Below are 16,405 nucleotides of genomic sequence, written 5' to 3'. Positions count from 1 at the left end.
TCGTTCTGTCTGTTACAAGAATGGACGTCGTTGTCGTTGTCCGACGGCGGAGAAGAATCGCTGGTAGTGGTTCGATAGAGACGAGGCGATTGGGGAACAATCGAACTAGCAGGAACGAAAGGCCGTTCTGGTGGGTTCGTACTACTTATTGCTAGTTTGAGGGAAATGTGAACGGTAAGGAGCGGAAGACCAGAGCGATCGAAACGGAAGTAACGAATGAACGACCAAGGAAACGCGTTCGTCGACGCTTCAACGCTCAAATTCGACGTTAGAGATCGTCGAGTAACGGCTTACTCGAGCGTTGCGAATGAGAACATTCGACGCACTATCGTGCTTCGTTTCCAACTTGAAAAACTTTGATCCCTTTTCTCTAGCGGTACCCGTGACATGCGTTTCTCATCGTCACAGTAGTTTTCCTGTCTAAAGTCATACAGTATCTATCCCATGAAAAATTTAACCGACCCGAAGTCTGTCAGATATATAGACGATGCGCGTATATGTACTTTGTAGATTTAGTTCGCCTGGCTGCGCGTCTCTCTATCATCGATCTCTCTAAATTATCAAAAAATACCGATTGCGTATCAGCGCGAATCGATTATCACGATCGATCTTTCACGTATCAGCGTCTGTTCGTCGTTGTCCTTCCGAGATTTTTCCGCTTCGCGATCACAATCCTTGTAGTTTCCACGAACGGCGACTGATTGGCGTGGAAAAGGAGAAAGTAGAGGACGCGTAACGTGGGGAGAAGATAGGGGTTTGCAAATACCTCGGTGATTCTCATGCGGTTAATCGTCTCCAACATTGACCGAGAGAGACAGAGAGAGAGAGAGAGAGAAAGAGAGAGAGAGAGGGAAGCAAGGGGCCGAGGATGATGATTGGATCGGCGCCAAATGCCGCCGGTAAAATTAATCGTTCCCTGACACGAATTCCTCTCTAAGTGGGAATATCAATTTGCGGGCATGGAAGGACGATCGGAAGTACGGAACGCGCGCCGACGTCGTTGACAACGAGTCGATAAGAACCGTGGAAACGATGACGAGTAGGAAAGTTACTTTGCACGTCGCCTTCTTTCTCTTTTCCTTTCTCCAATCCATCTCCTTTCACTCATCCTATCGCGTTTCCGACGCGACACGCGTCGATTCGTATTGTCCGCGTTTTCATGAACTTTTACCGGTGTATCGACGCGAGAAGAACGGTCCGTCGAACACCGGTCAATTGGCGATTTCCCAAACGGTTCGTTCGCGAAGGATACGTTGAAAGAGAGCGATAAATAGACGCGCAGCGAGCGAGGAAATCGTGAAAGGAACGGATATATCTACGCACCGTGGCCAGTACACGCTTCAAAGAATCGTATTTGTTTTTTTATTACAGATCGAAATTTTGGCAAACGATGGAAGTACGATCACCGTTTTAGCGGCGAGTTGGAAAGAAAAATCACGGTCGGAATTCGCTCTTCGTAAAAGGATCAAAGGAAGATTTGTGCGGAGTGTCTAATTGAGCGGGATCGATTTTATAGAAAAATACCACGCGGAAACATAAAGGAGACGAGCGATCGTTCGACGCGACATGCGAGATAAAGGGACGTAAAAACACCGATAGACGACGACGACGACAACGACGAACATCGGACACCGGGATACGATACATCAAAGAACAGTGAAGAGCAATTCCTACCGGAACAACCCGTGTCTTTGAAACAACGGAGAAAGAGAAGAAAAATACGGAGGAGGAAGAAGAAGAAGAAGAGGAGGTGGTGGTGGTGGTGGTGGTGGCTGGAGAGAAGGGATCAACGATAAGGGAATACGGTGCACTGATAACGGGTCGAAGAAGGAGGGGAAGAAAAAGAGGAATCAAAGATAGAAGGTTCGGCCGAAGAAGGGGGGAAATGGAAAGAAGGGGATAACGCAAGGAGAAAAAGAGAAGAAAGGTTGGGCCGCCTCCCATGACGAGATCGCGCGAATTGGTAAAAATCGGTAAACGAGGTATCGTAACAGTGTCATAGAGCGAACAAAAAAAGGAGGTAGAGAGGAAATTGCACCGGTCGCCAAGCTAGGGAATCAGAGAGAAAGAGAGAGCGTGAGAAATATAAGGGAGAAAGGGAGAACGGCGAAGAGATCGAGAGGCGGATATATCGAAAGAATCGGTAATATCGGTGTGTGGAGGGCAGCCGCGAGACGGTAAGTGATGTGTTCGATGAACGTGGCGCGTCTTGCGGGCGGTGGTCGGGGTAAAATTGACGCGTGTTGCGCGTGGTGCCATTGTTTGGAATCGGTGAGAACAGGCGGGCAGTTGGTGATCAGGCTGGCGGGCACCGGGGTAACGTTTCAAAGGGCATGGCGACCACGCCACTAGGCGGTCGCCTCCCTAACGTAAACCGCAAAGGACCATCTCCGTTCATCGGTGGTGGTGGTGGCAACAGCGTAAATTACGGCATCGGCAACGTCAACAATAACAACAACAACAGCGGCGCGAATAACGGCAATTACGTTATCAAAAACAGTCACCACGGTAACAACAACGGTGCCGGCAACAACAATAACAGTATCATCAAAAATAATAACAGCCGCAACAACAATAACAACAACAATATCAATAACAACGGCAACCACTTTAATCATCGTAGCAACAGCCACGATAACGGTAGTGTCAACGGGTGTGGGTGCCACGTGGACAGCAGCCACGGGAAAAGCTGTTGTGCGATCGAGTGCGGAAACAACAACAACGGGCAGCACAACGGTGGCAACGGTGCTAACAGCATCGGCGGTGGCAAACACAACGGCGGACATATCGTTGGTGGCAACGTCGGAGGGGGAGGAGGAGGAGGAGGGGGAGGAGGAGGCGGAGGCGGTGGTGAACACTCGTCGAGAAAACGGGAACGCGGGCTAGCAGGAAGAGATCATCGGGAGCACCGACATCACCATCATCATCACCATCATCACCATCATCATCATCACCATCATCACCATCAAGGTCGAGAGAGATCGTCGTCGTCGTCGTCGTCGTCGTCATCGGGACAACAGCGCGAGTCTAAAGCAAGCACGGTGGCTGCAAACACCGATGAGCTGGATCCGGCCGCGACGAATGCGACCAATAACTTCGAATACGACGACAACGAATGGGACATCGGAATAGGAGATTTGATAATCGACCTTGATGCGGACATTGAGAAGACGAGGGACGAGAAATTGAGCTCAGGGACAGGCATGGCTTCTACGCCTGCCTCGGCAGCATCGGCATCGAATACCACGAATCATCATCATCATCATCATCATCATCAACTGCAAAGCACAGCGAACGGTTTAAGCTCGTCAAACTTGATCGTAGCTACGACAGCAAGTCCGAACGGTTGTGGTCAATCGTCAAACTCGTCGTCGTCGTCGTCGTCGTCTTCTTCTTCGACTTCTTCCGTCTCTTCTTCTTCGTCGTTATCTTCGTCATTATCGTCGTCGTCGTCGTCGTCATCCTCTTGTTTATCCTCATCGACCGTATCGTCGTCCGCCTTGTCGTCTGTGTCCGCGTCCTGCGTGTTAAACTCGACCGGACGATCGAACAGTCCCGCTAACGGGAACGCAAGTATCGTGAATAGCGTCGGTAGCAACGGTACCGGGAACGCGAACGGTTGCCCAACGATCGTCGCGGGCACCGCTTCAAAACAGAATAACGCCTTGGTGGTAGGTAGCGTTAACGTAGCGCACGGAAACTCTGGTAATCCGGGCAAAATGGCCGTTGAACACTCGGCCACCGTCGACAAAGGACTGAAAATGAAGATCAAACGTACGAAACCGGGTACGAAGAGCAGTGAGGCGAAACACGAGATCGTCAAGTCGAATGAAATAAATGGAACGATATCGTCGCAGGATAGTGGGAACGGAGGTGCCGGTACCCTGTCCTCGAGTGGTTCGTCGGTGTCCGATCGGTCGGGGGGCACGAGTTCCTCATCGTCGATCGGCTCGACTTCGATCGTCGTTCAGAACGCTCAAAACTCGGACTGCGCCGCGGGTGGAACCGGTGGGACCGGAACCGGTGCCGGCGGTAGTGGAGGTGTCGGTGTCGGTGGCAGTAGTGGTGGTGGTGGTGGTGGTTGTAGCGGCGGTGGCGGTGCTGGTAGCGGCAACGGTACCGGTGTCGGTGGCGGTAGTGCCGGCGGCTGTGGCGTCGGTGTCGGCGGAACTGGTACCGTCACCGGGCCCGGATCCGGCGGCGGAGGTACCGGCGGTAGTGGAGGTGTCGGTGGTGGCAATAGTACCGGCGGTCAGTCATCGTCATCATCATCTTCGTCGTCGTCCTCGTCGTCGTCCTCGTCGTCTTCGTCGTCGTCGTCTTCGTCGAACAAATCGAAAACGAGTCATTCCGGAGGTTCCGCCGGTGGAACTGGAAGCGCATCTTCTTCGACCGCCGGGTCAAAAAGAGGATCGAGCGGACATCGTCGAGACAAAGCACGGGACAAGCACGAGAAGCCACAAACTAATCACACAGTCAATCAACAGAGCAAATCGGAAATGAACGGAACTGCAAGACTTGGAGGTGGTGGCGGCAGTGGCGGTGGCAGTGGCGGATCCAGCGGTGGCAGCGTTGGCGGCGGTAGCAGTGGCGGCGGTGGTGGCGGCGGCGGACAGGGTCAGACGTCGAACGGGCCGGGGCCGGGTCCGGGACCTGGACCAGGGTTGGGCGCCGGTGTCGTCGGGGTTGGAGCCGGTGCCGCGGCTGGCGCGGTCGCGCAATCTCAGGGACCGCCGGCAGCCGCGACCGCCCCTCAACAAAATCAGGGACCGCCGCCGAGTTCGCGGACGGGATTTTCGGTGTCCCAGGGGCCTGGTCAACCGACCAGTTCCGCTGCGGCGCCGTGCCCACCTCCGAGTCCGGCCAGCGCGACGGCCGCTGGTCCGGCTGCCAAACCCGAACAGACCAAACTCGCCACGGTACCCGGTACCGGACCTCCGATCACTACGACGCCCGACGACGCCATGGATACCGCGACCAGTCCTCCACCTCCGAAGAAACTGAAGACTTCCGCTTCCGAACCAAAGGTAACCCCCTTCGCGACAAATTCCTTGCGAGTGCTCAACGAGCGCGCAAGTGCACCCGCGTGCACTTGCGCGCTTGTTCGTCCGATCTTTTCTCCTCTCCTCTCCTCTCCTCTCTCTTTTTCTTTCTCTCTCTTTCTCTCTCTCTTTCCTACCCCTCTCTTTTATTCTCTTATCTCGAGTTTGATTCCCTTCGCGTTGTCCACTTTGTCCTCCGTCGACAGAAACATCGCAAACATTTTCAAACCTTCTCCAAACTTTCAGAGCTTTTCTCATCCTCTGATCCATGTTGCCCGCGCTGACAGCGGGGATCAGCAAGAGCGCGACGCTCATCGCGATTTCGTATCTCGGTTCGATGATTAGGGAACCTAATTGTTCGATTGGGGAACGGAAACGGCTAGGGGTACGCAAAAGGGGTGAAATCAATACTCTGCGGTCTCCACCCCCGAGAGTACGCGAACGAATATATATTTATGTATATATGTATACAAAGAGAGAGGGGGGGAGGGACAAATACGAGTGACAACGAAACGACGCAATCCGTTCGTTCGAATTGCTTTTCTCGTTTTCGTTCTTCTAATCGCTTATCGATCGATTCGATTCTTTCTGTTCCAAAAAATATCTCGCGATATCAACAACCTTGTTTTCCAATTGGAAGTCGATCTGTGATCGAAAACGTTGCGTAGAACTCTCCTCTCGGTTTAATCCGTGACGCTTAAACGTGCCCGAGTGGATCGGGAAAACGTAATCGTTGATTCGCGAGGAACGTGTTCTCGTTGTACGCGAAACTCGCCGTAACGTGCTGACAGATGGCGCGAAAGCCGTACGTGTGAATCAATATTACAGTATGCATCGATGTTTTGAGATGTAAGTACGTGTATGGTCGTATAGTAGAACGTCCGGTCAATCTAAACGGGTGTTAAACATTCGATCAATTGAGAGAAAGAGAGAGGGGAGCGAGAGATGTCAGAGGTAAAAAAACTCGAGCAGTGGTCCGGCCAAGATTGTCGAAACCGCGCTAACCAGAACACAGTAGTAGGAAGAACAGAGATAGTATTTTCGCGTTAAACGCAAACATCACCGTAGAATGTTGTTTTCCCGCCAGGAGAAAACCACGATCTTACGAAAGTGGTAACTTTTATAGCGCGAGCCAACGTTGCTAATATTTCCATACTTTGCCATTCGGTCGTCTCCATCGCGTCGAAAGTACCGATTGTAAAGCCTGAAAATTCCCTGTAGGTCGACTAGCTGTTCCAGCGGGAAAGTACACGCGGTATGCTTCCCTATATCGTCTCATACTGCTCATACTCATCAGGCTGTTATGAAGCATATACCAGAGAAAACAATATACGCGTTAGTCGAGATAGAGTAGGTGGGTTAACGACCAGGGAGACGGTCAGATGAATGAACGGACACATAGAACGGAGAGTAGAATGATGGGTACAGAAGAGAAAAAGAGAGAGAGTGTGTGTAAGTGTCATTGGATGGTCGTAAGGTTCGTCAAATGCGAATTCCTATCGGTCGTTACTTAACCAACGATCGAAAGACTCGATAGCATCTCTAGGTGTTCCTGATTTCTCCGTGTGGAAGATATTTGCCGTCGGTGTAGATGGCGCGTGATTGAAGGGAAGCTGATCGAGAGTAATCGATTGATCGAAGAAAGCGCAGCTCGCGTAAATTATTGTTATCGTAATGAACATAATGCGATACAAAATGCGTCGCGTGACAAGGCAACTCGGACGAGACACGGTTATCAGCTGGAGTACATGTATAAACAGACACGCGTCATACTTACGTCTCAGGAGCGGCGATTGCACGTATAGTCCAGCCGTGTATGCGGCAAACAGAGTAATTTGTGCTCGCACTCTGCGAAATCGTCCTCTGCTCTCTTCCGTTCTATTCTTTACTCCTCCCTCTCTCGTTAGTAAAAGTGAGATCGAAAAGAAGCAGAAATGACGGCCAAGGGGGGAAGGGGATAACGGGATGTACGTCCGAAGAAATTTCAATAGAATCAGGTTCAACCGGTCCCCTTGTGTCTATCGTAACAACTCATGGAACGGAATTCCGCTGTCTTCTTTGTTTTCTCTGTTTCTCTTTCTTCTCTGGCTCGAAGAAAGCATCTTCTGTGCTTTTTCCCGGAACGTTTGGAAACGAACGTCCGTTCGGGTAGAAACTAGTAACACTCGCAATGACATTTCCAACGATGTCTACGGTCGTTTACGATCATCGCGTTTCTAGATTCGTTCACGCGTCAAAGTAGTCGGCTATTAATTAAATCGAATTATAGAACAGCGGGTGGGTAGAGCGGGGACGGACTATAATTGTAAAACGTGTCAGCCACGAAATTTGCGTGTGACGAACGATCGATGTACCTACGAGTAAAGGAGGATGTTGCGTTGCAGGACATGTCCGATGTGTGTGTCGGTACCAGCGTGGGGACCATCACAGAGCCAGAATGTCTGGGACCTTGCGAGCCTGGGACGTCGGTGACTCTCGAAGGGATAGTCTGGCACGAAACGGAAGGAGGTAAATTTTTCGTTCGTTTGAAAATTGGACGAGAATTCGACTAATTCGCGTTACAGGTGTGCTGGTGGTGAACGTAACATGGCGGGGGAAAACGTACGTTGGTACCTTGCTAGATTGCACTCGTCATGATTGGGCGCCACCGAGATTCTGCGACTCTCCGACCAGTGATCTCGATGCAAGAACACCGAAGGGTCGTGGCAAGAGGGGGAGAGCCGCCGCGAACGCGACTCCGGGAAACGACCTGAGTAACTTCACGGAAACGAGGAGTTCGGTGCACAGTAAATTGCGAAATGGGGGCGCGAAGGGACGCCGTGGTGCGCAAGGTTCGCCAGCAGCAAGTCCGAGTCCGGCAGCCTTTGTTCCACCTCGACCGGATCCAGCGGCCAAAAGGAAATCTCGAGGTCCTGAGGAAGAAGATAAAAATAAGAGGCGCGCTCCGCCACCCACACCGCCGAGCGGTTCGCCACCGGCTAGTCCAGTGTTGCTGGAATGTCCGGAACCGAACTGTAACAAAAAGTACAAACACATAAACGGGCTCAAGTATCATCAGAGTCACGCGCATGGTTCGGCGGACGACGATGATACCAAGGAAGGTATCACCAGCATGTCCGAGAACGACGAGAGCAATATCGAGGCACCGAGTCCGGCGACGCCGGTCAAATCGCCGGCGGACAAGCCCGAGGGAACACCACTCCGGCCGGCTAGCCCTGCTACGACAGGTCTACCGCCGGAAACACCACCACCTCCTCCGCGCGTTGCTTCTCCAAGTATAGAACCTCCACCTACGTCCGTGCTATCCTCGGAAAGCAGTAAAAGCATCGTGAAGCCAGGTGTGCTGAGATTCGGACAGGAGGATCTGCCCGCACCGTCGTCGACGATACCCACTTCGGCGAGGCAACAGCAACAGTCCGCGCAACAACAGCAGCAGCAGACGAACCAGCTGGGCAGTTCGAACTCGCCTCAAAGTCCGAGTCCTCGAGCTAGTCAGTCGCCGAGATCGGTACCTTCGCCGCACCCGAGTGCAAACATTCCGGCTCCGTTAAATATTCCTCAGCCGCCCCAGCCGTCCCAAATGTCACAGCATTCGCAGCAACAGAATCCCCTTTTACAGCAAAGTCAACAATCGTTGCAGCCCGGTCAGCCGGGACCACTACCTCCACCACAGCAGCAACAGCTTCAATCCAGTCAACAACTGCAGTCGTCTATACAACAGCAGCAGCAGCAACAACTGTCGACCGCTCACCAGCTGTCCGTGCAGCATTCGCTATCGGCGCAATTGGGTCAGCCGACGCAAGCTCACGTGGTGCAGCAAGTTGGATTGCAACAGCAACAACAACCGTCGCAGTCGGGCGGGTTGCAGGGTATCGCGAGCCAGCATCCGGCACTTCAAAGTTTGTCCAGCCAAGTATCGCAGCAAGCGACGGGCTTACAGGCGGCTCCTCCTACGCAGACTGGTCACCCTGGACAGGGTGTGCAACCACATTTGCAGCCCTATCAGAGCGTGTCGTTGCACGCGAAAATGCCACAATTTAAAGTTAAACCTACCGCGGCTCTGATGCCCGACCAGGATAAAAACAAAGACCCGAGGACGTCGTCGAAACCTCAGGGATACAAGAAAAAGTCGAGAAAATCGCCTGGCGGTAGCCCTCATCCGTCACCGTTGGAAGCACCGATCGTCGACGCGGCGCGAGAAGACGTTCAGAGTCCGGCCTACTCGGACATTTCCGATGACGCGGCACCGGTGCTCGAGGCGGAGCCGGCCGACAAGTCGAAACAGAGTCAGGAGAAGGACGGAAAAGCGGCCGCCAGCGCGCATCTACCGCCTCATTTCAACATGTACCCGTACTACGGCCAACCGCCTTACCTCGTCCCGAGTGTTCCCGAGAGCAAGCCGGTCGACCAAAAACCAAGCGATTTGACTCCGAAGCAAGAGATGAAGCCGCTCAACATACCGCAGATGCCAACGCTGGCAAGCCTACAGAGTGTTGTAGCGGAGAAGGAGAAGAAGGAATTGAGTCAATCGGTGCCGCAACCACAGCAACAGCCGCACTATTACGGTGGCTATGGCGGTTACATGCCTCCCGGTTATCCGTATCAGCCACCGCAGCCGGTATCGCAGCAACAGCAGCAACAGCAGCAGCAACAACAGCAGGCGCAAGAGCAAGAGATGCACGAACAGAAGGCAAAGATCAAGCAGGAGCCGCAGACGCAGCAACAGCAACAGCAGCAGCCTAGCTTGAAGGACAAGCAGCACGAGAATCATCAAATATTGAAGGAGAGTATCGAGATGAAGAGTCAAATGAGCCCGTATCACGTGTACCATGGTGGACAGAGTCAGAGGGCGGCACCTCCACCGCCACCGTCAGCACCGATACAAGATGATCGAAGGTATTACCTGTATCCGGGCGACCAGAGGCGAAAGGAGGAGGCGAGCAAGCAGAGTCAACAGGCGAAGCCACCTCCTCCGAGTCCAAAGCATCAACCGAAGCAGGAGAAGCCGCAAGACTTGGGAAAGAACGACGATTCCAAGAACAAGCAGGAGGGCGTGAAGCCAACAATGGAAACGCAAGGACCACCGCCACCGCCCACGTCGCAGTACGCCTACATCCATCCGGGTTACATGCAACCGCAACACTACAGCGCGTTGCCATTTGACCCTGGTCATCCGATGTATCGCGGGCTCAGCCCGATGCTGGTTCCCGGACCGTATTCCGGCAACCCGTATCTTCATCAACTACCGAGGTATCACGCGCCGGAGGATCTCAGTAGACCGCCCGGTGGCAAAGCCCTCGATCTGCTTCAACACCATGCCAATCAGTATTATTCGGCGCACAAGATACACGAGCTTCAGGAGCGTGCGCTCAAATCGCCTACCCCGAAAACGTCCGCGGCTTCTGCCAGTCCTTCGTCAGCAGGGCCGACGCCTTCACGACCACCGAGCGGACCGCCTAGTTCGGTCGCCGGACCAGGTCCACCGCAATCGCAAGCCCAGCAAGCCCAAACGAAGCAGCAAAGTCAATCGGGAGGGCAACAGTCTCAGCAGCAACAACCGCCACCGGTCGACGCTGGTACCGGAACATTGACCAAGGACAATAGATCACCCCCGCCCCAGCGGCACGTGCATACGCATCATCACACGCACGTTGGCCTAGGCTATCCCCTATTGACCGGACAATATCCCGCCCCTTACGGAGGTAAGCCTCTCGTCAGACCCTGACAATAAGTCGCGGTTCGAGCCGAACCGACCACTGTCGCCGCCGCTGTCGACTACGACCAAGATCGTCGCCACAACCACGATCCCGTCCCGATCTTCGATCCTCGTTCTTCCTTCTTTAGATAACGGAACGTTGTCCTCTCCGATATGTTCGAGAGACTCGTGTCGTTACCCCCTCGCTGTTCGTAGATCGGGGCACGAGTCTCGCGAACCGATACGCTTAGTACCTAGCTATTCGTTATGAAACACGCGTATGAGTAACTCGATCGATTCGTACGGGAATAGCACGATAATCGCGACGCGTCGTGTTGTTCACCGTGAACACGGCCGGGTACTAGACGAACGAATGTTTTTTACTGCGACTTGTGCTTGTATTAAATATACGTTAAGAGCGTTGGACTAAAGAGTTCAATCAGGAGACGCTTGGAGGCGCAGTTACGAATGTATAGTTCACACTGTGATAATCATTGACCGCGATCGTCGTATTGGCGCGGGCATGTGACCCGTTGCGAAAATCTATAGCTGGCGATGATCGAATATCAAACTCTTTGAATTTCGGATATAAAGCGATTTCTTTTCGCTTTTTAGAAATACTATTTTGACTTGTGACAAACGCCCGTGGACGACTAATAGGACAAGCGACCCTGTTTTAATTATTATCGCGGTTGTTTCTTATTTTTCCCTTTGCGTCTTTTACCTCTCTCTTTCTCTCCCTCTCTCTCTCTTTCTCTCTCTCTCTCTCTCTCTCTCTCTCTCTGTTTATTTCTTCGTATACTTCGATAAAGTTACACAAAACTTGTTACAACGTCCCCCACCCGCACACTTTTCTCGGAATTTATATATCGCGAAGACGATTGAGAGACGCGCATCAATTTCGTTAAGCGTACCGACAAAGACAAACGCGCCATTCAACCCTATTATATCTTCTTTGGCTGCTCGTATGTTCCTCGTTCTTATCCTTACTCCCGCTTATGCTCTCCTGTCCCGGCAATTAGTTTCGACGTACGATGTTCTGTGTATACCTCGGCCTCCGATATCACTTTTCCAACCTAATTTGTCTTCGGTGATCGTTCGCTCGCTATACTTGGGCTGCGGAGTGATGCGAAATCGCTGAAAACTTGTGGCCGAAACGAACGAAGGAACAGCAGCAAACGCGAAAGGCTATCGGAGAATTTCGTCGTCGTCGTCGGTCTCCCGGTCGGAGGATCGTGGAATGCGCGTTATGAATAAGATAAGAACGCGAAATGACAAAAACAAAGAAAAAGGTAAAACTTTTTCCTTTCGGAAATTGTAAACCGGCGGCGAGAGTGGATTCGATTCGGCAGAAAATTTTACATGATTCTTTTCGATAAGTTACGATTAATTGGACGGTCGATGGTCGACGATCGGTCGATCGGTCGGTCGACGAACGACGAAAGACGTTTCTCGAAAAAGAGAAAAAATAAATTAACGAGCCTCGGTATCTATGTGTGTGTGTGTGTTGCAGCGGCGATGCTGGCGAGTCAGCAGGCCGCCGCGGTAGCCGCATCGGTGATCTCGCCATTCCCGCCCAAGTGACCCGCGGCCCCCGGTCCCGTACTAGCAGCCGGAACAACCGGACCCACCTCCGCACAAACTCACCACACGTCTCATCATCCACCGCCGGTTAGCGGCGCAACCGCAGCAGGACATCCGCACTCTGCTACCGCTGGCAGGCAACCTTAGGATCGTCCCAGCAATACCGCTAATTCGGCTCTGCTACCTCTTCTTCGTTAACGCGACCAGAGAGATACTCCATCGGAGAATGTACCAACTCTCGATCTGTTTGTCAACTCGTCAACAGCAGCAGCAGCAGCAGTGCATCTGCCTGTTAAGGCCGATGTCATCGTTATCATTCACCATTTAACACCTTCGCCGAGAAGCATCTGGACTCGCGACGATCATCCGGTCATCGTGTATGGTTGCTACTGCTACCGCTGACGCTGATGCTGACGGTAACGCCGACGACAATGCTGACGACATACACTGTTCACAAGCCTTCTCTTTGTCTCTGTCGTCTTTGTTACTTCTGTGAAAAAGCGCGCCTGCCTTCCGAATTGTGTCGCCGTTCCATTTCCAAGGAAGAAATCATCTATACGTACTATGACGGTCGACTCAAACGCGATCCATTGCTGGGTGTACCAACTAGTTTCAGAATCGATCGAATACCGAGAAACGACGGATTTACGACTGAGATTTCAGCGTCCTATCGTACGCACCTTATGTTTTTGGGACTTTTCGTACAAGAAAAATGCCAAAAATTCAACATTGCGTGGAGAAAACGAATAGATTCAGCATAGACTCTACGCACAATTTATTCCAAATTTTAATAAAATTCTTCCTCCAAGATATGGTTGAAACGAACGCGATGAAGAAGTCTCAATTCACGTACCATTGATCTTCCAGTTCAAACGAAAAACAAACATTTTCTAGATTTTTATACAAGTTTCTTACCTATTAATCTTTCCTTGGATGCTGTTAACGGCGACGGCGATGATGAAAACGACAGTGACGCAGGCATTGCGAAACAACGTATGGGAATATGAGCAGTATTCGTGCGACCAACTCATAAACGAGACTTCGGATGCTGTTTGCTCGCAAGGAACAGGTGTCGCATATGAAAAGAATGGCTCGAAACGGTTCGACTCAGCATTGTATCTGCTTACTGGAAATGCTTAACGAAATTCGGCGATCCCAAAATAGTGAGGAATCGTTGCCCGCGAAGGGCAAAGTACGAGGAGAGTGAAGAGAGGAGAGAAAGGACACGAGGCAAGCGTGCGCGTAATGAGACCCCGTTGCGTTAGACCGAGGACCGAGGACTGTCGTAGACTCATTGGGCATCTTACGCATAGGAAAGACGATGGAAGTTACTACGGCCGTACCGCGAACCAATTGCCCGATTTTTCTCCGATGTAACAGACTGTGTGCCTCGAACTGCGTCGATTCAAGTTCAGGCAACATTTTTATTGCACTTAGTAACGTAGAGATACGAATGTGCGAGAGTGAAAAGCGGGAACTTTACTGCGCGTGCTTATGCACTTTATGTGCGTCGCATATTTTCCGTAACTCGTTGTGTATAACGCGTACGTGCGAATGTTCGATTGAGAACTTTGTCTATAATGGTGAAATTGTAGATCGTTGTATTTTATTGTAAAAAGGAAAAAGATTGTTGAACAACAGACTCGACATTTTTCTAGAGAAATTACGTGATTCGCGAAAGACACGTTTTTTAGACGATTTGATTACCTACCTATCGAGTAGAATGTGCGTGGACGTTGGTTATACGATATCAAATAAATACGAAGGAAATACGTGTCGGCTAGGAGGTATAAACGTATAATAAATCACGATAATTCTAAATAACGTTAACGTGACGATAAGTGATTGTACATTGAATTTGCTAGAATGCTATTTGTTTACTAAAAATAATGTAGTTAACGTTGCGTGAGTACAATAGACCGAGAACATGAGTGCGTGTGTGTGTGTGTGTGTGTGATACGAATATGGACATAAGAGTGCGTGTGTGGAGAAAGAGAGAAAGAGAGAGAGAGAGAAAGACAGAACAAGCGAGCAAAACGTATAAGACTAAACGAGGAAAAACTATTAGATATGTATAGTATATATATACGCGTACATATACACCACAGTGATACGTACACGTATAATCTCCCGGCGGCTACCTAACATTAGTGCAGTAACGATTATCATTGTACCTTTTATTACAATTATTCATTAATAATTATCGGTTCTATTACTTTATTATTATACCGTCTATAAAAAAAAAAATAAGAACGTTGTACAGACAATTGGTAAATCTCGTTGCCAAGGATTCGAAATTAGTTTTATCGTGCCGTACGTAGTGTTGCAAATGCCAAATAAAAGAAAAGAGAATAAGGCGTGTTTTTTTTTCATTCGAACATAATAACGGCGATATTCATTTAGCGGAATACGTAAGGGAGAAAAAGATCGAGAGAGAAAGTATTGTCTGCGAGTGTGTGCGTGAATGAATGAAAGAGGGAGAGAGAAGGAGAGTGAGAACGGCGGAGAAACGCGCGGGGAATCGTCTCAGTTTTAATGAGACGCGTTCGAAGGAGAATCGGGCGGGCTTTAAAGTAAAAATGCTGGTGCTGTGCTGTGATTTTTATAAAAAATAAAAAGAAAAAAACAGAGAAGAACGATACGCGAATCATAGTAAGGAAAAGCCGAAGATCTTGACGAATTTTTATGAAAATATACAGATAGCCTAAGTACCTGGACCTGCCCTGCGCTCTCCACAAATTTAAATTCGAGTAGAGGATATTAAAAAAAACGATTAAATGGAAAAAAGTGAAAAAAAAAGAAAAGAAAAATACTAAGAGAACAAAAGAGTGATGCAAAATCAACTTGTATGAATTGTATAGGCTGTAAAGTGTATTTGCTTTTAAACGAAAATTTAATATAGATTGTTAATCGCTAATTGCGCGAGAAAAGGAGCTGTCTCCAATGGTCGAATACACTATACAAGTTCGCGTATCGCAAATTCCTCGTGCAACACGTTTCTTACGTTGTCCGTTCGAATCGTACTGACGAAAAACCCCCATTTTGCAGGCAATAAATTTATCACGTATTACGCTCAACGATTACGTTTTAAACTTTTCTCCTGTTTTCGTTGAAACCGGCTCCTTCCTACGTTCGATCGGTTATCGTTTCGATCTCCCGCGTAAAGATCGGCACTGCGCCGATCGATGTCGAACTTGTTGATACTTCCTCTCAACGCAAACGAGATACAAACGTTGTAATTAATAATTGGAGACAATCTCCGACTAAGGATATATTCTAGCGAGTACTACGTATTTGCCACGATGTTGCATAATCCATTGCGAAAATCCTCAAACGAATAAATTAAATGACAACATAAGATGGACTGACATATTAACGTAACGTAATAAACAAGGACCCGTATTCTTGTCTCCATTTTTTTAGAATGATAAAAATAGTGAGTCGTTACGCTTTATATATTATACACTTCGAATATATGAATATACGAGTAACATTACGTACAGAAGCAAATACAAAAACGCAGGCATCTTGTCGTTAAATTGTAAGATATTGTGTTCAAACTCCAGAATGTAATCTGACCCCTTCCTCAGACTACTATATATTAATTATATTGTGCACTATGCTCCAACTTGTCCATACGAATAAATATATTGAAAAATCTTACTATTATACAGTATCCTCGATCGGTACACTATCGTCCTTTAACGAGTTCGCGTCTTTTCGAAGTTCCCCCTTGTTATCGATTCAACCGACTTTTCGTACAATTTTCTTTCCTCCTTCTTTCGTTCTATCCTGTTAGTATTCGTATATGAATCATTGCTGTATATCTTCCTGTCAAATGGTATTTTTACAATTTTATCTATTTGCTTTTACTCACACATTGTCAAACAAAATTGTAATATAACGTTTAACATTATTTGAGAACCTCTGTATGACCTAGCGGTAAAAGGGAATACGTCCATGGGTTTATGGGTACACTTTAGTTTCGTATTATCCTTCGTGTAACAAAGAAGTAATCGTTACTTTTCCCATTTTTCTCCATAAACCTATATATATATATATACTATATTCTTCGTACAAATAC

The 16,405-nt window shown here is 49.4% G+C and overlaps 1 protein-coding gene across 13 annotated transcripts in view; it reads left to right on the top strand.

Moving 5' to 3' along the window:
- The window catches only part of LOC100648629 (zinc finger protein 608), a 32,388-nt gene extending 16,404 nt beyond the window's left edge, over window positions 1–15,984 (top strand). For all 13 annotated transcript variants that reach the window (XM_048406232.1, XM_048406231.1, XM_048406235.1 and 10 more), the window contains 4 exons: window positions 1,372–5,027; window positions 7,427–7,550; window positions 7,607–10,744; window positions 12,251–15,984. In XM_048406232.1, the coding sequence (XP_048262189.1) occupies window positions 2,334–5,027; window positions 7,427–7,550; window positions 7,607–10,744; window positions 12,251–12,321 (6,027 nt within the window). In that variant the 5' untranslated portion in view covers window positions 1,372–2,333 and the 3' untranslated portion in view covers window positions 12,322–15,984. The remainder of the gene's footprint in view (window positions 1–1,371; window positions 5,028–7,426; window positions 7,551–7,606; window positions 10,745–12,250) is intronic.
- The last annotated feature ends 421 nt before the right edge of the window (window positions 15,985–16,405 follow it).

This window comes from Bombus terrestris, chromosome 5 (genome assembly GCF_910591885.1).
Source record: "Bombus terrestris chromosome 5, iyBomTerr1.2, whole genome shotgun sequence".
Lineage (NCBI taxonomy): Eukaryota > Metazoa > Arthropoda > Insecta > Hymenoptera > Apidae > Bombus > Bombus terrestris.
This window is presented reverse-complemented; position numbering and strand designations above follow the sequence as displayed.